This window comes from Podarcis pityusensis, assembly GCF_964106645.2.
Source record: "Podarcis pityusensis genome assembly, chromosome: 10".
NCBI lineage: Eukaryota > Metazoa > Chordata > Lepidosauria > Squamata > Lacertidae > Podarcis > Podarcis pityusensis.
Genome location: NC_138035.1, coordinates 58,892,187 through 58,913,322, shown reverse-complemented (window position 1 = coordinate 58,913,322; position 21,136 = coordinate 58,892,187). Strand labels below are relative to the sequence as shown.

The window sequence follows — 21,136 nt, the reverse complement described above, 5'->3', positions numbered from 1 at the left end:
CATTTAATAGAACGTGATGCATCATGCTTCAAAATTAAAGGCCAGTGAAGTTTAAATGATAGCTCAGTGCTTCTTTACAGTCGTTGACATATCTTTTCTGTGCACCTGAATCTAAATTTCCTTTCGCCTCTACGCCTGTTTTTCCTGTGATATTATAGCTATTCATATTGCTTCCTCCCGTTCTAATTAGTGGGATTTTCAAAATGCGGGAGGGCTATACTGTTTTCAGTACAGTAGACCCTCGGGTTACATACGCTTCAGGTTACATACGCTTCAGGTTACAGACTCCACTAACCCAGAAATAGTACCTCGGGTCAAGAACTTTGCTTCAGGATGAGAACAGAAATCGTGCTCCGGCAGCATGGTGGCAGCAGGAGACCCAATTAGCTAAAGCGATACTTCAGGTTAAGAACCGACCTCCGGAATGAATTAAGTACTTAACCCGAGGTACCACTGTACTCTCAAGTAACGTAAACTTTGGGTTGTGAAAGCGGCAAACCTGGAAGTATTTTTCTGAGTTTTGCCACTCGTCTATGCGCAGAAGCGCTCTGCCGCATGCACAGAAGCACTCTAATGTGCTGCACGTGTGTGCAGAAGCTGCGCCTCTGGATACAGATTTTGTGGGGTGCGCACAGACCCCTGGAATGAATTAAATTTGTATCCAGAGGGTGCACTGTAATGCCAAATATGCTGGCAAGCACATTGTGCGGCAATGCAAATACAATCCACTAACTGCTAGGCTAGGGATGTGGGTGGTGCTGTGGTCTAAACCACGGAGCCTTGGACTTGCCGATCGGAAGGTCGGCAGTTCGAATCCCCGCGACGGGGTGAGCTCCCGTTGCTCAGTCCCAGCTCCTGCCAACCTGGCAGTTCGAAATCACGTCAAAGTGCAAGTAGATAAATAGGTACACCTCCGGCGGGAAGGTAAACGGCGTTTCCGTGCGCTGCTCTGGTTCGCCAGAAGCGGCTTAGTCATGCTGGCCACATGACCCGGAAAAACTGTCTGTGGATAAACGCCGGCTCCCTCGGCCAGTAAAGCGAGATGAGCGCCGCAACCCCAGAGACATTCGTGTCCTGGACTTAACTGTCAGGGGTCCTTTACATTTACCTTTTATCTGCTAGGCTAATTTTTAAAAATAGAACAGAAAGCAGCTAGGAAAATACTTCTATGGTTGCTGGCTACAAAATAGTTGTGAAGATGTCCTTGTTTAGTTCAGCACAGGATGGTAATTATTCATTTATTTGGTAGAAAGGCAGGCTTCTACAAACAGGTAGTTCTCCTCTTATACAGGGGTTATGCTCCTGGCCATCACGTTTAAGCAAAATCCTGCAAAGCCAGAAGAACCCCTGCAACAGCTCTACCTGCCTGAAGCCAGTGCCCAACAGTCCTTGTCATGCAATGTGGAAAGCTTCTAAATCCCCAAGGCTCTGAGGTTGCAAGGGGGCTCCCACAAGATCTCAGACAGCCAGTGTTAGAAACTGAGATATGAAAGCTAGGAGCTAAATGGCACCTTGAACCTAGGTTATGGGTGCAACAATGTAATGCCTAGACACGCTTGTTTTAATAACAAGAATACAAAGCTGAAAATGAATGAACTGCAGCTAAAATATTGTATTCATTTTTCACATGGTCTAGTCCTTCCCCTGCCCACCCCCCTAATATTCTTAAGGTCTCTTCTCCAGTCCTCAGAGAATAGCTGGAAGTGGGGAGGCAGAAAAAAGGTCCTCCTTTCCTTCCATTCTGCAGTTCTAATCTGAAATCTCAGGTGCACTATTGCACCCAGAGCTCAGAAACTGCTCACGCTAATGAAATTCTCTGTCGTAATATGCGCCTAGAACAATGGGAGTTTCGAACACTTCAGACAGCCCTTAGGAGGGCAGAATTTCTCACTCTCCTACTTATTTATGCATGTTACCCATGTAAAGCTGGGATCACAGGATAGCTGGGATAACTCTGTTGGTAGAACATGAGACACAATCTCAGAGCTGTGGGTTTGAGCCCCATGTTGCAGGGGGTTGGACTAGATTACTCTCGTGGTCCCTCCCAACTCTACAATTCTATCATTCTAAGTAAATAAGCGTAAGATGTGCGTTACTTGTACATGTGTGCACATAGAACACAGGAGATTAAACACAATCATCTGAAGTTTTTATTGGAAGCATCTTACTGAGTCCAGTGGGACTTATTTCCAAATAACTGTACCTTCGATTGCAATCTTAGGCCACATTCCAGTAAAAGCACTTGATTATTGAGCTGGCAACAACATGAATGGGGTATGGTGGAAACGCTAATCATGAAATGAAATTTAGTGTGAGCTCCTTATACAGTGGTACCTCGGGTTACATACGCTTCAGGTTACATACGTTTCAGGTTACAGACTCCACTAACCGAGAAAAAGTACCTCGGGTTAAGAACTTTGCTTCAGGATGAGAACAGAAATTGTGCTCTGGCGGTGCAGCAGCAGTGGGAGGCCCCATTAGCTAAAGTGGTGTGTCAGGTTAAGAACAGTTTCAGGTTAAGAACGGACCTCTGGAACGAATTAAGTACGTAATCAGAGGTACCACTGTACTAAACTTGGATTTTAACAGGTATAAATCTCATAATTTCAACCCTTTTCTTTAGCCACTTTATTATGCTGGATCAATATGCAGCGGGCCAACTGGCTATTAGGTGACCATAAACCGTGTTCACCTTATTGCCAACCCACGCGGCACCTTCACATGCAGAAAATTAAGTTTGTTGCAAGCCATGAGGTACAACAGGTGCAGTATGCTTTAAACCGGGGTAGTGATGGTAGTTTGTGTATGGAGGGGTAAGTCTTCTTTCTGTCAAGGGCAACGTTTCCTTTGCAACCATCGATCCCTGTGGGAAGGAAGAAGAGAGTGGAGTTGGCAGGAAAAGCAACCTCTAAGTCTGCTCCATCTGGACCTCTTGCACAACCAACTTTTATTTCATTTTACTTGATTACTTCAGTATTTTGCAATCGCAAACCACCTTGGGCGTCTTGGCAGAAAAGCAGCCTATAAAAGCAACGAGTTAAGTAATGCAATGGTCCTTCGAGGGGACTATGTTGGCGGCAAAAAAAGAGAGCGAAGAACCAAATATGTGTGAACAACCTGAGGAAGAGCAACAGAAATTAGGAATTTGTGCAGCGCTTCAACATATTCAAAGGCACTTCTCAAAACTACCTCAGCCGTCTACCACCGCTATGAAAAGGTAGGGCGGTAGCGCCAGCTCCGTATTTTAGGTGGGAATTTTTGTTTTAAACCTACCTAGAATTTACCCTAGCAATCCCAACCAAACATAAAATATTTATAAATATATATATGCATATGTATAAATATAAAATATGTATAAATATATAGTGCTATTTTCCTAGAAAAAGAGGTGCCAGAACTCAACATGAACGCCTCCCTCGTTCTTTTATAATGGCAATGGCGCCCACTTGATGGGAGCCGGAACTGAGTTCCGCTTGAAAATTACCCTGAATATAGTGTTTATTGACCTTCCTTCCGAGCACGAGCCACTCGGGTACAAAACAACCTCTCCTGCAACACGCCCCGCCTTCTTGGAGAAATATGGAGATCAGCGGGAGGAAAACAACCAATAGCCGCTCGGAGCGACACAGGCTAAGCGCTTCCCGTTTTTTTTTTTTAAAAAAAACCTCGCTCTGCGCTTGCGCATCCTGGCTTGGTCGCACGGGCATATAGAGCCGTACATCTTAAGTCTCCGGCGCAGAGCGACCTTGCGCGACGTCTCCGACGCAGAGCCCTTTTGCGCATGCTCACGCGGAGGTTGCCTGTACGCTTTGCCCGCCTTTGTCATGTGATCGAAGCGCTGGCGTGGGCTCCTCCGCCCTCGGAGGCATTGCCTTTCTCTACAGCCGGCGGCTTGCGCACGCGCGTCGCCTTCGCTGGCTCGCCGGCTTCCGTAGGTTCTCAGCATTGGTCTGTTGGTTTTTTTTTTGTTGCCCCAGAATCCCTTGCGCGCGGCAGCTGACATATAGTAGCTATGGCCGGAGTCCTGAAGAAGGTGAGAGGGTTGAGGTCGGTCGCGGGGGTGGGCGTCGTGCGGCAGCTGGCGGGTCCCCTCGTACGGGTTGCTTAACCAAGGGCGAAAGCTCGCTTCATAGGACGAGGGGAGGCTGCTTGTGGCTCCCTCAGTGGGGCCGCAGCCTGACCCCTTGGCTGCGAAGATACCAAGGATGAGGCGAACCCTATGCGTGCTGCCTTGAGCGCGTTAATAATAATTTATTATTTAAACCCCGCCTATCTGGCTGGGTTTCCCAGTGTGAGGGACATAAATGTCATCGCTTGGTGTCTTGTGGCAGCTTCCCTGGCAAAAGGGCTGGGTTGTTGTAGTTATCCAGTGCTTTTTTTCTAAAAAATTTTTTAGGGGTACTCTCATTTTGACTCAAGAAAATCACCATATTATAGTTCAAATCGGGGAAAATAAATACAGTAAATGGACGAAAGGCTGCCATTGGGGGTAGCAATAGGAACTGACGATCCACCGCAACAGAACTGATGATTCACCGTGCTAGAGAAGAAACATTCTTTTTTTAAAAAAAATTAATTTCTTCTCCTGTTAGATTCACAAAATGTTTAGGGGTATGTGTACCCCTGTGTCCCCAGAAAAAAAAAGCACTGTAGTTATCCTTTTTTAAACTCTGGTCCATGCAAGTGAAGGTGCTCGCCTCAAGTTTCCAGTAGCTTTGGGGTAATGTCCTGGGTGTGTCAAGGATCAAGATGATCAAGGGTCTGGAAACCCGTGCACTGCAATGGGTTTTGGATTAGATGACCCTCGTGGTCCCTTCCAGCTCTACAGTTCTGTGATCTTCCAGCTTGGGATCCCAGCCTCATGAGGAATGGTTGAAGGAGGTGGGTGTGGGAAAGAGGAGAACTTTCTGACAGTAAGAGCTTCTTTGACGATGGAACAGACTCTGAGAGGTTGTGGACTTTTCTTCGTTAGAGAGTTTCAAGCAGGTGTCATGGATTGAGATTCCTGCATTGTAGTGGGTTGGACTAGATGACCCATAGAATCTGCAGTTCTGTGATTCTATGATGTGGTGAATGTGTTGCTTGGTTCAGCATCCAAACAACAAAAGCGTCTTTTGAGCTTCAGAAACAATATTTTTATACACACGCAAATGTAAAACTCATCTTAAAACAATCCTTAATTAAGGATACTTATTAAACTTATCTATTTTTAAATCTGCAGACCACTGGACTAGTTGGGCTAGCTGTATGTGAGGCACCACATGAGGTAAGTATAAAGGATTTGCTCATTTGAAATTGAAGAAAACATGAGGAAAGTATGGCTTACCAGGAGCATATTTCATCTTAATAAGTTGAGATATGAAGAACTGTTTTGACTGTCCACACAGCCCCTTTTGTGTGAGCCAAGAAGTAAATCAGCAGTCTTCCAATAACTAGAGTTTTCCATGCTTCTGAATGTTAAGTAGGCTCATTTTATATGTTGCATTAGATTTATTAAAGTATTTAATCTTAATGTTCTAACTACCTTAACATGCAATTTCTCCAGTATCTTGAATTTGAGGTGGTTAAGATTCTAATAGAGTTTTGCAGAATTGTTCCCTTTGCTACTGAAGAAGGCTGTGAACTTTTTATTACAATTCTTAGTTCACTGTATAGACTTTTATGGTTCACCTTAAATTAATGTTTGCTATCTGATCTTTTCAGCGCCTCCGGGTACTCTACTCGAAAATCCTTGCTGCTCTGGATAGTATGCCCAAAGATGCATCATATAGGAAGTATACGGAGAACATTGTAAATGAGCAGCTTGATATAGTAAAAACAGTAAGTATGTCAACATCTCAAATTACATTGTTCAAGTGGCCTGTTGTCCCTTGCTTCACTTACCAGATTTGCTTTTTGATTGCTGTCAAATAGAGATGCATCATAAACCGGCACTAGTTGCCACGGGACTGGAGAGCTGAACAGAAAGGTCACTGTGGCCTCTCCTATCAGCTGTAAAATCTAGGGCTGCTGGGAGGCTGCACACATACACCCCCCCCTTCCAAGTAGGGTATTAAGGCAAGGTGATCATCCATTGACCTGAGAAGGAGCAGTAGCAAGTTTGCTTCTCTTAAGACTGCAGAGCTGAAGGAAAACACACTTTGGCATCATCATCGTTATTATTAGATTTATATACCACCCTTCATCAAAATATCTTAGGGTGATTCACGAAATAAAAATGCAAGAGAAAATAGTTATAACAGAAGCAACAAAACATTAACCCCTCCCCCCTTCCACAAACACTGGGCCAGGAACTAAGGGCTACTGGGTGTGTGGGTTTAGTGTATATGTTTTTATAATCTGTTTTAAGATGCCTTGAGGATCGTTCATTCAAATGTTTCCAGTGAATTCAGCAGGGCTTACAGGATTGCAGCCTTGGTTTTAGTTTCATCTTGCACTCATCCCAGAAGAACTATTATAGGTTATACAGTGCATCTGTTTTGTATTGTATGGGTTTGTATTGTCTGTGTGTTCTCTGGAGACCAGAATAGGAATAGTCTACTAACCTAATGTCTTTTAGTAAGTTTGTCAATATCAGATCAAGATATACATTTTAGTCCTCCATGATAACTTAATTTCTGCCCCCTCTTGAATGGTTAAAATACCAACAACAACAATATTTATTTATTTATTATACCCCGCCCATCTGGCTGGCTTTCCCCATCATATCTGATGTTTGAAAAGCCTTAACTTTTCCACAAGGGTAATCTGAACTGCTTATTGCTTGTTGAATTGAAAGGGTGTGGACATATGCAGCTGGCAACCTATGGGTTCTTGTTTCTTTTGACATTCTGAGAAAGAACTACTATTCTAGACTATATGCCACTTTTGGAAAAGACTCATTGGGTTATTTTTTACTCTGAGTGAGATATAGAAAGATACTGTTTGAACATACATCAGAGCACATCTGAGCCTTTCACTTGTTCTTGAACTTGCAGGAACCTGATGTGCAAAAACTGGAAAGTAAAATCAATGGTGGACAGATAGAAGAAGTGATTTTGCAGGTAATATCTTCTTTGTAAATATCTAATTATTTAGCAAATATAGTACTTGCCAAATATGCAACTGTTTCTTATAGGCTCTACTGAAAAAAAATGAAAGGAATCCAATTATCTGTTTAAAATGCTGAATTCTGAAAGTGAAACGTTTTTTTTTTGGGGGGGGGGGGTTCTCTGTAGAGAAAAATGTAGTCAGTTTGTTGTCAATATGGAGACCAGCCTTTACGGCAGCAAAATATGAAATGTTAACTGTCGCTATAAAAAAAATCACAATGCAATCCTTTGATCACTTATAAGTAAGTCTCACTGAATCTCACCAAATATGGTGTTATTATACATGGCAAACTAAATTTTGCTGCTGAATAGAAAAAAGAATTTCCTAGCAATGTAGCCAGTCGCTTAACCTCTTATGTCCTAAAAAGGCAGACATAAAGACGAGTGTTTTGCTACACTGATAGAATCTTTTCTAACATAACCTTGTCTATACTGCCCCTCAAAACTATGGCACTCTTTGAAATATTGGTAGCAAAAACCCTTATTACAAAAGGTTGAGGGCTGCATACAACTAACTAGGCATGTAATCAGGAGTCAGTGCAAGGACAACTGAGAATAATCTCCCCACCCTGCATACCCCCCAAATGGGCTTGGGGAGGGGTGTCTGGAGAACCCTCAGAACATCATGTGGGGGGAGGAGAGACCATTCCATTGGGCAAACTGAAATATTTGGGAGGATGGGACTACTGACAGAGCACAGTGCTGACTTCCCCCCTTTGTTTTCTCTGTTACCCCATTATGGAGCTCTAAGCAGGCTTTACCAGACTATCTACTGGGTGCACTGCTGTTTGATGCATTGGCAGTCAAAAGACTTGGTCAAAAGATATATAGTGTTTATGTATTCCAGGGCTGTACCAATTAAATTGTTTAATAAAAACCAGTGTCATCAAAAATCTGTATTTTAGTATGTAATTAGTGGATCTAATGGATGTTTATGGTCTAGCTTAGATGCAGCAACTTTGGGAAGGTTGTTTTTTTTAAAAAAAAACCTTTGTTTTTTTTAACAGGCTGAAAGTGAGCTCAGCTTAGCCAGGAAAATGGTGCAGTGGCGACCCTGGGAGCCTTTGGTTGAAGAACCTCCGTCTGATCAGTGGAAATGGCCAATATAGTTAATGTTATTTGTAGCTTCTAGAAGTGAAAAAGATGTAATCAAATGTATGCTGGACATGAATGAAAAATATCTTAATTCTACTCATAAGATTTGTTTGCTATAATTATTGGTTATATATCCAAGTAAGCTGTACTCAAAGCAGACCTGTTGAAATTCATGGCATGTTAGTTCAGTGCATCTTCCCTGAATATGACTAGCATTGATTACAACCCATTAGTTGGAAGATCACTGTCAACTTACCACCAGGTGCGAATGGTTCTCAACAATTTAACTGTTATAATCTTAAATTCTATAGACACTTGCATGTATGGGAGTCTGTATAGGGCATATAAGAACCTTCTTCCCCCACTCTGCCACCAACAACCCAGTGCATGGGTTCCAACCCAGTGCATTCTTGAACAAGCAGATGGGCTAGATGAGCATTTGGAAGGAATGAACAGGCTTCCTGTTCCTTGGACTGCTTTGGTGTAGTACCTGTTTGAGTCTCCATGCTTGTGGAATGAGAGGGAGTGCAAAAAACCCCCAGAACTCTCTTTTTCCCTACTGGACTTATGTGCACAGGAAAAAGACTATTAGGTTCTAGAACAAGCTGCTAATAACATAGGCTGTATTGGAGGAGGTCATCCATGGATTACCTCCACTCTCAGAGGAAGAGGAGAAGGGCTTAGTCGTAAAGCATCTGCTGCCTGTTGGTGTGGACAACATTGAGCGAGATTACCAATGCCTTGACTCTCTATGAGGCAGCTTCCTATGTGCTAGAGCTATCCAATATTTGTATCCCTGTGGAGGAAGGAACAGTTCTCAGTTTCCATGCTGTTTCAGTTGACAGAACAGGGCTGCCTGCTTTCTCTGAGGAGTTTGGATTTTATATCCTGCTTTATCACTACCTAAAGAAGTCTCAAAGCAGCTAACATTCTCCTTTCCCTTCCTCCCCCACAACAAACACTCTGTGAGGTGAGTGGGACTGAGAGACCTCAGAGAAGTGTGACTAGCCCAAGGTCACCCAGCGCTGCATGTGGAGGAGTGGAGACACGAACCTGGTTCCCCAGATTACAAGGCTACCGCTCTTAACCACTACACCACACTGGCTCTCTGGTTAATTAGCCTTTTTTCAAAGTAATAGTTGACCTTGTTCTCTTTTCTAGCTTGGGTAGAATGAGAAAGGGAAGCTTTCAGAAGTGACTTGGTGAGTTCATTTTGTGGCATGGGAACTGGCAGCTTCCCAAACAGCAAAGATTTCCTCCTTCCTATCTTACCAGCCAAAGTGATGCCATCAGGGCAAGAGGCTGCTACAGATGAGTCTGGGGATAGCAAAAACCTGTGCATGCAACAATAAAACTTTGACTCTGTATGACAGGGGTAGGGAGCCTGTGCTCATTAAATGTTCTTCAAGTCCCATCAGTTCCTATCATTGGTCATGCTGAGATTGAAAGAAACTGGAGTCCCAACAACATATGGAGGAGCCACCCCTGGTTTTATGCTTTACTGACATTTAAAGCTGATTGCTGCTCTCTTGGAAATATATTTTAAAGTATTGTAATTCTTCAAATCACTGTGACTGAAGAATGCTTGGTGTTAGATGGCACCTGTAAACACAATTATTTGCTATCTTGTAAAAAAATACTGTGTTTTAGAAGAAAAGCTACTAGAGGGCATCAAGTGTAACAGTGCGGTAAACGTTAAATACAGAAAGAAGGGTCACAGCTGGATGAAGATGACTATGGTAAAAAGAAACATAAAATCAGTGCAACACAAATGCTCTTGCAAGTTTCACCAAGATGAAAAGCCTGTATCCTTGTGACTAAAACTTGAATTTCCTTATTGGCTTCAAGCTCCTTTCCTCACTTTTTGTGAAGGTGGCTAACTTCTTGTGTTAATTTTTGGTATGTTTGAACATTGTTTCGCTTATCAAATATTATACAGTTACCATGTTCTCCATAGCAATCTAAACTGAATTCCATAGAATTCCAACTAATAAAAGAAAAGAAAGGCAATATAAGAAAGAAACAATGAAAATACAGTTAAATCTGGATCGTTAATGTTCCATCACATGTCAATCACAAATTCACAGGCTCACCGTGGCGAGGGACCACCTGAGTGATGCTACTGGACGGTTGGTGGTCCACGGGCCACAATTTGGCAAGCCCTGACATAGAGGGAATAAATGCCATGTAGCTTTCCCGGAAGTTGTATTGTGGTGAACTCATACTCTGCCATAGTGTGACACTGCACTTCTATGCCCCTTTTAAAACAAAATGAGCATTTATAAAGGCAGCCAATCATTCAAACCTGTAAAGCTTTTACTTCCAATTTAGTGTGCTTTAAAGTTTAGAATGCAGCTTTATGCACCTAGTCCAAGGTATAAAGTGCACAGGTGTCAAAGAGGACAGTGATGCCTTTAGTGTGGAGAGGGATTTTCAAGAGGCGCAGTTGCAAAAACAACTCTCTTATTGGGCTAGTGCTATCATTAGATCAGCTAGGCAACTGTCTGGGATGAAGATCTCAGAGGGCAGCTTTATACCCATTAGTTTTTGTTATATCTTAAAAAATTCTGATATTTTACTTTTATATGTTGAAGCATTTTATCATTTTAAAAGCAATTCATACATTAGAATTAGTTTTTCACAAAATGAGGCTCATCTAGTCCAACCCTCTGAAATAATAATAAAAAAAATTATTTATATCCCGCCCTCCCCAGCCGAAGCCGGGCTCAGGGCGGCTAACAACACTAAAATAGTGCAAAATTATAAAAATTAATTAAAATCAAAATTGATGGCAACCATAAACTAAAGTTTTGTAAAGATTGCCAAAGGAGGGAGTCAGGCTGTGCCCTGACCAAAGGCCTGGTGGAACAGCTCTGTCTTGCAGGCCCTGCGGAAAGATGTCAAGTCCTGCAGGGCCCTTGTCTCTTGTGACAGAGCGTTCCACCAGGTTGGAGCCGCAGCCAAAAAAGCTCTGGCTCTAGTTGAGGCCAGCCTAACTTCTCTGTGGCCTGGGACCTTCAAGATGTTTTTATTTGAAGACCGTAAGTTCCTCTGTGGGGCATACCAGGAGAGGCGGTCCCGTAGGTACGAGGGTCCTAGGCCATATAGGGCTTTGAAGGTTAAAACCAGCACCTTAAACCTGATCCTGTACTCCACCGGGAGCCAGTGCAGCTGGTATAGCACCGGATGAATGTGATCTCGCAGCGAAGACCCCGTAAGGAGTCTCGCTGCGGCATTCTGCACCCGCTGGAGTTTCTGGGTCAGTCTCAAGGGCAGCCCCAATGAAAGGCAGGGAAAGCTCAGCAGCAAGCAAAGCAAGATTTTTGTGCGCCTGAAACTTGACACTCTGAAGAGACTTAAATTTTTACATCACAATTCAGAAGATGTTTTTGTGCTAAAACATTTTCTTTTGTATTTGAGGAAGATAATCAAAGGTTGTGGTATAACTTATTCCCTCCCCCCAACATCTTTGTTGAAAGTTAAAAAGTACATAACCATATGTGCACTAAACATTTGTGAGAGAATAAAAGAGAAACAGCACCTGTAGAAGGGAAAGTAAAGGGGGGGGGGACCCAAAACTGTATACTTTACAAAATCGTGATTGTACTTCACCAGATCTTAACCTATTATGATAACAATACGATATATCTTTATTGTCATTGTCCCATGCAGGACAATGAAATTGAAAGACTACATAAAACTACATAAAAACTACATAAAACTACCACAAAACCACATAAAAACTACATAAAACTACTATAAAACTACGTAACAGTATTTGTAAGAATGGATTCCAAAAACCATTGAATATGCCCATGGCAAGTCTGCGTTTATATGCAACTTGTTCATATGTTGCGAGTTTGTGTAAGTCTTCAATCGTTGAAGGGAGCTGCATTTTTATTTTTCCAATTCATCAGTATTATTCTTGCACGTTAGAATAAATGGAACAGTTTCAGGTTTTGTGCTTTTTTTCTGCAAGGCATCTGTTTTTGAAGATCAAAGTCAGCGATTCTTTTTGGGGTTGTGTGCAAGTAGTGAGCCTTGCCTAGCGCGCAAAATAACAGCCTGGCGCTGGTACAGACAGCCCCGCTTGCAGTCAAGCACCTGCACCCTCCACCTCGCCAGCCCCGCTGTATGGAAAACTCCTGGCATGCAAGAGTGTGTCGCGCATGCGTCCCCTTCAGTTACACATTGATTGGCACGCTTTGTCCTTCCTCTCGCGAGAGTTGGCGGCGCCGCGGTTGCTATGGATACAGCGACTCTCCGTTCCCGCTTGGAGGCGGAGCGGGTCGGGCTGATCCAGCGGCCGCTTCGGGGAACTTACGCGAGGACCTAGCGCTACGGTAAGCTCCTCCGCCTTTATTAATGGCGTCATTAATATCATTATTATTATCATTATTAACCACCCGGCGTGAGAATAACGCAGAGAAGCTGGAAGGGAGCGGGAGCTGAGGCGGAGCCGCCATGAAGTGAAGGGCTGGCTGAGCGCTGTACTACAGTTCCCGACATGCTGTGCGCGAGGGCTACGTTTAAAAGGCGTCATGGCGGCGGCGCAAAGCACCTCGGGACAAGTAGGTTGGTTTTGAGCGGGTTAATTGAGCAGCGGGTTTTCCTTGTCCCCTCCCTCCGCCTCACATAAATAATGATGGATAGCTCGTGTTGCATTCTGGGAGCTGTAGTTCCTGTGCGAGTCGGGCACTAAAGACGTGGTACATGTGATACCACTTGATTTAATTGATGATGATAAAATTAAAAAATTAAAAATTATAATTAAAAAATAAAGGTGCTGCTCTTTAAACAACATTTTTCTCCTTTATTCAGGCTTAACTTTCCAAATGCAATCATTTCTGTGTAGTCCAAATAGTTTGCATGTGCCCCCTCAGAATGTACCGATGTTGATAGATGGGAGATTAATTTTAATGAGTAGATTCACTAGTTAAGAAATCTAATTTCAATGACAAGTTTTAAAATGTAGATTTCTTACTTTTAAGTCTTTTAACATAGAAAAGTAGGAATTGAAAGTGGACAAAGAAGAAAAGCATGCTGTTCGTTTAGTGTCCATGGCATATGCCCTTAACTAGTCTCTAAAGTTGCATTCTGGAATGTAAAAGTAGTCGGCCCCACAACACAGCGAAATTTTATAGTTTGTGTATGCTTAGCTACAAACATGAGCCTGACCAAACTGCGGGAGGCAGTGGAAGACAGGAGTGCCTGGCGTGCTCTGGTCCATGGGGTCATGAAGAGTCGGACACGACTAAACGACTAAACAACAACAACAATGCTTCGTAGGATGAGGTCCATCCACCCAGCAGTTGTGTTGTACAAAGGGCAACCAGGTATTCAAGACAAAGGACTAAATGTACTTTTTTGTTCACATTTCCCTGTAAATTATGCTTTCAGCTCATGTGAAGGTTAAAAAGGTGTACTTCTTCTTTCAGGAAAATGGCTGATCCAGAAGAAAAGGAAGGTGGCCTGGCTGAAGCAGAGGCTGAAATGCAAGTTTTAGAGGACACTTCTGAAACAAACCAAGCAGAAGAAAGTGCCGAGACTGTAGGAACTACGCAAGAGCAGACAGGTGCAACACAGCAGAATGAAACAAACCTGCGTACGGAGCAGGAACAAGGCCCAGAATTAGCAACATTTGAATCGGGTGATGCTGAGGAACCACTACAGGAGCTGACAGCTACTGAGGAACCAGCTGCCATGGCAGAAGTAGCCGCTGCTGCGGTACCAGCTGCCACTGAGGAACTAGCCACTGCGGAGGAATTAGTGGAGGGGCCAAGCATTGCTGGAGAACAGGACCAGAATCTTCCTGCAGCTGAGGAACCTGGCGCTGCTGCAGAAGGGGTTCAGGAGCCAGCTACTGCAGATGGACTGAGACAGGGTTTGGATGTGATAGAAAAAGAAGGGGAAGCTCATCCAAAATCCCAGGATGTGGTCCCAGGGTTTCAGGAAGCTATTCTAGAGGTCCAAGATCTTGGTGTCAAAATCGAACCACCTATAGTTGACACAGATGCATCTAATATCACAGTTGCTGCTGATGCTGCTTCTGTTGGTGCTGCTGAAAGTTTTTCTGAAAGGGCGGCTGATTTTGCAGCACATATGCATGCTGCAAGTGCTTTGTTAACAGAAGCGTTAGCATCTGAAAGAGAAGAGTCTGAAGCAAGTACCGAAGAAGCTACTGTAACAGGTGGGCAGTTGTCAGATACCATATATTGCTGCTGCCTTTACGACTAAGAACTGTTACTGATTAGATGATGTTAATAATGTTGATGACTGAAATGCGTCACTTTCTTAGGTCCACTAAAATCACTTCCAGCTAGTGGCTCCTTAGTAATAATAATAATTATTTTTATTAATAATAATTTATTACTTATACCCCGCCCATCTGGCCAGGCCTCCCCAGCCACTCTGGGCGGCTTCCAACAGGATATTAAAAACACCGTAAAACATCAAACATTAAAAACTTACCTAAACAGGGATGCCTTCAGATGTCTTCTAAAAGTCAGATGGTTGTTTATTTCCTTGACATCTGGTGGGAGAGCATACCACAGGGCAGGCGCCACAGCCTGGTTCCCTGTAACCTCACTTCTCGCAGTGAGGGAACTGCCAGAAGGCCCTTGGCACTGGACCTCAGTTTATATGCTTCTTTCCCACAAATTGAGCCCAATGCAGTGTACAAGGAGGATAGTAAAATAAATCAGCAAATAAATCTAAAAACTAAAACTAAACATTGTATAGCAACCACCAATTTACAGAAAAGTGACAAGAAAAAAAATGCCGAAAGCTGCATGGAAGAGTCATGTCTTGCAAAATCACTGCGATGCAGTTTGCTGAAGCTATAGAGTAGGAGAATGAATGCTACCATTTGGGTCCCTCAACTGAAAAGGGTCAGTTTCAGGAGCTTGCCAAGCCTCCATGGGTTTGGCAACAAATACTTACATGGTGACCTCAACCCAGTTAGGCTCATTCCTAAATGTGGCTTTTGATATTCAGTAAGCATGCCTAGAATTGCACTGTCAGATTTGTATGTGGGAGAAATAATTATTTCTTGTATACATGTACTCCAGCATTTGTACAAAAGCTGTCCATATGAGCAAAAGCTTCCCAATTGATGTCAGTGGTCTGGGTCCCGCACACCGCGTGCAAGTGGAATTAAGTTTTGTTCATATCTAGAGACACCACTCTGGGTACAAGGTATATATTGCTGGTGTGTGCATAGAGTAAATTGTTGTGGCTTCTGATCATTATAACAGCTAAGGGATTATATATCATTGTCTCTTTTCTGTATGTTTTTATTTTAAATGGTGTCATAGTTATTATTCTATAATAGCAGATCTTGAAATAATTACATTTAAAAGAAGTAGATTATAACATGTCACATAATTTGTTACATTAAAAATAAAAATAAAAAAATCTACCAAGGCCAGAAGCGAAGGAAAGGTAAATTCAGCAGTAACTTGACTTAATTCATCTAACTAAACAGTACAGTTTTTAGAATCTGTTGTTGATGAAATACAATAACAGATGTTTTGTTTTTGTTTTCGCAGTTCGATTCATGCTACATCCTGCTATCCAGGTTTTCACTAAGTCTTTTAACATTAACCAAACTGTGGAGCAAATGAAGAAGTACTTCGCAGGACGCTTAAAAATACCACTGGATATTTTACAAATTATGTTGCTAGGTATGTATAAACCACTAGTGAGAATTAGAGTGAGTATTGATCAAGGTTTGCTTATGAACAACAGCAACAGAAAAGTTGTAATTTGCTAGAGAGAGTTCGTATTTTGCTGTTGTCTTATTTAGTTTTCAATTTTTGTTTGGTCTATGTCAATTTGTCTTGATGTTAATTTGAGTCATTCCTCATAAAGATAAGTAGTTCCTTTGTTAAACTCTTGCTTTATAATAGACAAACTAGATAGAAGATGGATGTGGAGAAAAATGCTTTGACTGGGATATCAGTTGGGACAGCATTGCCACAGGCTTCCCCTAAGTTTGGTTGCATTTCCAAAACCATCCTTAATTTTCTTTTCTAAAAAAAGAAAATGTTGATCTTTTTATTTGATGTGAAATACTAATAATCACTGTTTACTTTTAGGGCGAATAACTGACAATAGTGAAACACTATGGAATCTTGATGCTAAACCTTATGGGACCATACAAGTTGATATGTTCTCCCTTGATGAAGAAAACTTTCCCCTTAAAGCATCTAAACTCCTAGAGGAATACTACATGCCTGATGTTATAACTTTTAAAGTGCAAACAGGTAGACAGCAATGTTGCAACATGCACTCTAGCTCATTCTGGTCAGGTATTACTCTGTAACATCCTCTGTATAATTTAATAATACTGTTTAATCTGAACAGATGCAGAAACATTTAAGGAAGTAAATGTGTCAATTAAAAGGCCAAATTTTCAGAAACCATTTTTGGGTGGATATAGACATAAAGAAACAGGCACAGAATATCATAATGCAGGATCACAGACAGACCCCAAAAAACGTCCAGACAAAGGCTATGAAGAGTTCTGTAGGTCAACACAGGTATGTTTGCCAGAGTACAAAATAAAGCACTGATACAAAAATAATCGTATAAAGTAATTGGAAAGCTAAGTAGCTTCTAACAAATTATCCTATAATTATATGAGTTGTTTCTTCATCCATTTGTAAATGTGCTTTGTAGTCATTTTAATTTGTCCAATGTTTCTAGCACAGCCTCTCTTTATTATGTGATCATTAAAATGAATAATTTTATTTCTAGACAGTTGTTGAGAGGAAAAAGCTGCAGAATACGAGAAATTCAACTTCCACTCAGATGACCAAAATTGGTGTCTATATTTCAAATGTCACTGACAGATTGATAGAACCAAAAGGGTATGTGACAGCTGATGAATACCATGCAAGAAGACTTCAGGCAGTAAGTACTCAATCCATTGAATTATCATCTTTAACCCAGCAGATTAAAAGACCCTGCAGTCCTATATCCACTTACCTGGAGAGAAGTCCTGTTGATAGACACCTATAACATTAAACTGCAAATCACGAATGTGATAAGTGAAATTTACATTTAAAGGGGACTCACATTCATCTTAGTACATTACGAGTCACACACAGGGCTTTAAGTGGAGTTCCACTCACACAACAGGACTTTCTCTTCATCTCCTTCCTTGCACAAATCTTCTTTGGAGGGTCCCCCCGGCCTGTGGAGCAGATTTTCAGGGTGCGTAAGGAGCTTGCACCAGTCAGGAGTGGAAGGGGAAATTGGTTATGCAAGTGGAAGTCTGCTCCGTGAACAGAAAAGCAGCACTGGATCCAAATTTATAATCTTTCTTCACAATATCCTGGTATGGAGAAGGCACATAACTGTTTGTTTCTTTTTTGAAATGCATATTCAGTATAAATAGTATCTGAAGCCATTCTTCACTAGCTTTGGATTTGATAGTCAAACAGCAGAATAGTGTGTGTCTCAGAAGTGAATTCTTATAAAGGCAAGTACATAGCTGTCAACTTTCTCCTTTTCTGGTGAGGAATCCTATTCAGAATAAGGGAATTTCCCTTAAAAAAAGGGAAACGTTGACAGCTATGCAAGTATATGATAAAGGCTTGTTTAAGGCAAGTGTTAATTCTGTAAATTGTCAAAAGTTTAAAAACGAAGAAAGCTTGCTCATTTCTCCCCACTTCAGTGATTCTTAAATTGTGGTCTGTAAATCGCCAGTAGACCTTCCGGAAGACCACAGCAATCAGAATAAAACAATCTATGACTTTTCCTGGGCAAATAATGATGAATATGAAATGAAAACCCACCTTTTTCTTTTCATATTAATCATTTTTTTGCGCTCTGATATACTTGTGTTGAATATGTGGGATTTGTCCATGATCTGTGTCGCTGAGATATTTGTCAGTCGAGTCGCTATCGCTCAGGGCCTCTTCTTACATTGCAGTCATTAGCCTCAGTAACAAGGAACAAACCCAAATCAACAATGCATATATGGACTTCCCAGCAAGTCCCCCATCCGTCCCTCTCACTCCGCACATTCATTATTTTAGTTAGCGTTCACTGTATAGCTCAGGGATGAGGAATCTCTGACACTCCAGATGTTGCTGAACTACAGTTTCCATCATCCCAGACCACTAGGCCACTTTTGCTGGGCCTGATGGGAATTGGAGTCCAACAACTTCTAGAATGCCACACAGCGGCGTAGCGTGGGTTGTCAGCACCCGGGGCAAGGCAAGTAATTTGCGCCCCCTAACCCGGGGCAAGGCAAGTAATTTGCGCCCCCTAACCCCTAACCTGCCGCCGCTGCCAGCTTCTTCTTGCTGCTGCCTGGTCTGGTCTGGTGTGGTTCTCTCCCGCGCTCAGCGCTGCGCTGGGCGGCTGCTGCACTGTCCCTCCCCCAGATAGTCCCTCGCTCTCTCTCCGCACCGCACGTCTGGCACCCACCCCCTCCACAGTGGGCGGCGACCCAGCGGCTCGGATCGGATTCGCACAGCCAGCACTGCAGTGAGAGAGAGTGAGTGAGCCAGGTAGGGGCAGAGAGCTGCGAGTGCGAGGGCCCCCCCCCAGATGTTGCGCCCGGTGCGGCCGGCCCCCCCTGCACCCCCCACGCTACGCCACCGATGCCACAGGTTCCTCAGCTCTGCTAGAGCTGCATTAGATTGCAGAAACCATCTGTTCTAAATCTAGAAGCATTCTAAGTGGCCTCTATACTTGAATTGCTTCCACCTTAAATTGTGGAACAAACAAATCAGAATAATGCAACAAACTGTAAGAGCTGCTCAGCTGTTCTGAAAGGGATCTCTGCTGAACACAGTGGGGCTTGTGTTTAAACATGTTTAGCATTAGTTTATAAGGGTATGTCTACTGTTGCATTTCAAAGCTTAATTTCTGCCCATAGTCACAATTTAAACAACCATGTATGCATTACACATTTTAAAGATCTCTTTATAATAAGAGTCAATTCATCTATTGCTTCATTTAAAGATGTGACATTCTGGTTTGTAAATGACTTACTAACAAAGCTAGCGAATTTGAAACGTATTTTTCTCGTAATTGCCAAAACATATAACAGATGCAGCAGAATATTGCTTTCTTCTTTCCTGCTATCTCCTACTCCTGTCTACAGGTAATTGTGATACAAACATATTTCCGGCGATGGCTAGCTAAGACTTTAGTAAATAAACTAAAAGAAGAATTGCGTTTGAGACTGGAATGGGAAGAACAAGAAGAACTAAGGAGACAGAGAGAGAGGGAAGAAAAACTGCTAAGGGAGTATAATCGAAGGCTGAATCCTAGAACAAAGGATGATTTTGAATTACTCTATCATGCTTTAGAATGTAAGAGATGGTGTGTTTTTTGTTTTTGCAATTAAGAGATGCATATTTTTGGAAATTCTGAAATTTGCTTGGTCGAAAACAGGATATATCCATTGGAATTTTTTCTGGGAGGTTTTACACCAAACCACACTGGCTGTCATGAAATCACTGTTGAAATGGGATAGCTCATGCAGTTTTTCAATAAAACCATTCCAGAAGTCCGTTCAACTTCCAAAATGTTCGGAAACCAAAGCACAGCCCTGTCGGATGTTCGGCTTCCAAAAGAATGTTTGAAAACCGGAACACTCACTTCTGGGTTTCATTTGTTTGGCATCCAAGGTGTTCGGGATCCAAGGTATGACTGTACAATCAAACTTCAGCTCCCGAACGCCTCCGTTTTGGAATGTTTCGGCTCCCAAATGCCAAAAACCCAGAAGGAAATGCTCCGGTTTTCAAACATTTCAGAAGCCGAGTGGGCTTCCAGAATGGATTACGTTCGACAACCGAGGTTTGACTGTAAAGCGTTTTTCCTTTGCCAATGTAGCTGAGTCCAATGTTAACTAATGAAATGAACTCAAGACACTCATTGGCTGCATAGACATCAGGTTTCATGTAAATTGTGGGCTGGTTTCCAGGAGTCAGAGTTTGTTTGTTGCTGAAGATGGGGTGTGTCTTTAATTCCCATGTGAACTGAGCTAGGCTGTCATGTTGCAGAAGCTCTTGGAATGCATGCTCACTTTCTGCCAGGAGAACACCTTGCCTGAAGAAGTTGAGCATAAGCCTTGATTGACTCATATGCTGCTTCTGGCTTGAGATGGAACAGCTTCAGATTGTGTTGCCACATATCGCTGCCTTGTCTGCCAATAGTGTAGTCCTGCCCTGTTGTTTGCTTCTATTTCTGTTTGTTGTTGACTGGTTGCTTCCCTGCAGTGGCTGCTTTTCATCTTCATATGGGAGCTTAGTGATTCTAGGAAGCGTTGTTTAACTTGCTGGTAGAACTGCTTTCACATTCTTCCACTGTTGCACTGAATTGCTGAGACAGCGATCCACTGAGTTTACTGTCCTTCTGAGGTTTGCGAAGGGCATGCCTATTGATTACAGTGATGGGAGCTTTTTACTTAGGTGACACGGTGCAGCTTGCGAAATGTATGGTTTGATTTCATACCAAAAATGAGTCATTCTATTACAAACAAGAAAGGCGTTAAATAATACTAAATGGTTAACAAGGGGTTGTCCTACTCAGAGTAGACCCATTAAAGTTAATGCACCTGAGTTAGTAATATTCATTAATTTGAATAGGTCTTCTCTTGAGTAGGACTAGTGTTGGATACAACCCAAGATGTCCTGCAGCTTCCTCATCATTTCTGAAGCTGGTACTGTGTTTGAAAGATTTCCTTCCCATCTCTGTGCTTGAGAGGAAAATCTTACTCATCTCACACTTTACCTTGGTGAAAATCTTATTCATCTCACACTTTACCTTTCCAAGCTAAGAGCTGGAGCACAGGGAGAGATGAAGTCCTGTAGCCATACTGGACCAATGCTGAGGCAATGGTGGACACAAATGTTGAGTGGCTACCAGAGCTACCTAGAATGTGTGTCACTCTGATTATTATTCCCGTGTTGCGGACCAGAGGTTGA

General features: G+C 42.5%; 2 protein-coding genes and 1 long non-coding RNA gene across 3 annotated transcripts in view; 2 read left to right on the top strand and 1 right to left on the bottom strand.

Annotated features, from left to right (window-relative positions):
• Window positions 1-21,136, bottom strand: part of LOC308486741 — a 433,510-nt gene that overhangs the window by 271,753 nt on the left and 140,621 nt on the right. The gene's annotated exons all lie outside the window — the stretch shown is intronic.
• Window positions 3,913-8,289, top strand: NDUFA5 (NADH:ubiquinone oxidoreductase subunit A5). The gene is made up of 5 exons (XM_081023910.1): window positions 3,913-4,033; window positions 5,222-5,266; window positions 5,704-5,820; window positions 6,978-7,043; window positions 8,099-8,289. The coding sequence occupies exons 1-5, from the start codon at window positions 4,013-4,015 to the stop codon at window positions 8,198-8,200; spliced, it is 351 nt and encodes a 116-aa protein (XP_080880036.1). The 5' UTR covers window positions 3,913-4,012; the 3' UTR covers window positions 8,201-8,289.
• The window catches only part of IQUB (IQ motif and ubiquitin domain containing), a 32,464-nt gene continuing 23,633 nt past the window's right edge, over window positions 12,306-21,136 (top strand). Inside the window, exons 1-7 of the mRNA XM_081023527.1 lie at window positions 12,306-12,529; window positions 13,625-14,376; window positions 15,737-15,871; window positions 16,286-16,453; window positions 16,554-16,729; window positions 16,947-17,102; window positions 19,309-19,519. Coding sequence (XP_080879653.1) covers window positions 12,321-12,529; window positions 13,625-14,376; window positions 15,737-15,871; window positions 16,286-16,453; window positions 16,554-16,729; window positions 16,947-17,102; window positions 19,309-19,519 — 1,807 coding nt within the window. The 5' untranslated portion in view covers window positions 12,306-12,320. The remainder of the gene's footprint in view (window positions 12,530-13,624; window positions 14,377-15,736; window positions 15,872-16,285; window positions 16,454-16,553; window positions 16,730-16,946; window positions 17,103-19,308; window positions 19,520-21,136) is intronic.

Coding starts and splice junctions, on each gene's coding strand:
- NDUFA5 (XM_081023910.1), top strand. CDS start 4,013: ATGGCCGGAGTCCTGAAGAAG. Junction 5,267..5,703: donor TATGTGAGGCACCACATGAG/GTAAGTATAAAG, acceptor TGATCTTTTCAG/CGCCTCCGGGTACTCTACTC. Junction 5,821..6,977: donor AGCTTGATATAGTAAAAACA/GTAAGTATGTCA, acceptor TTGAACTTGCAG/GAACCTGATGTGCAAAAACT.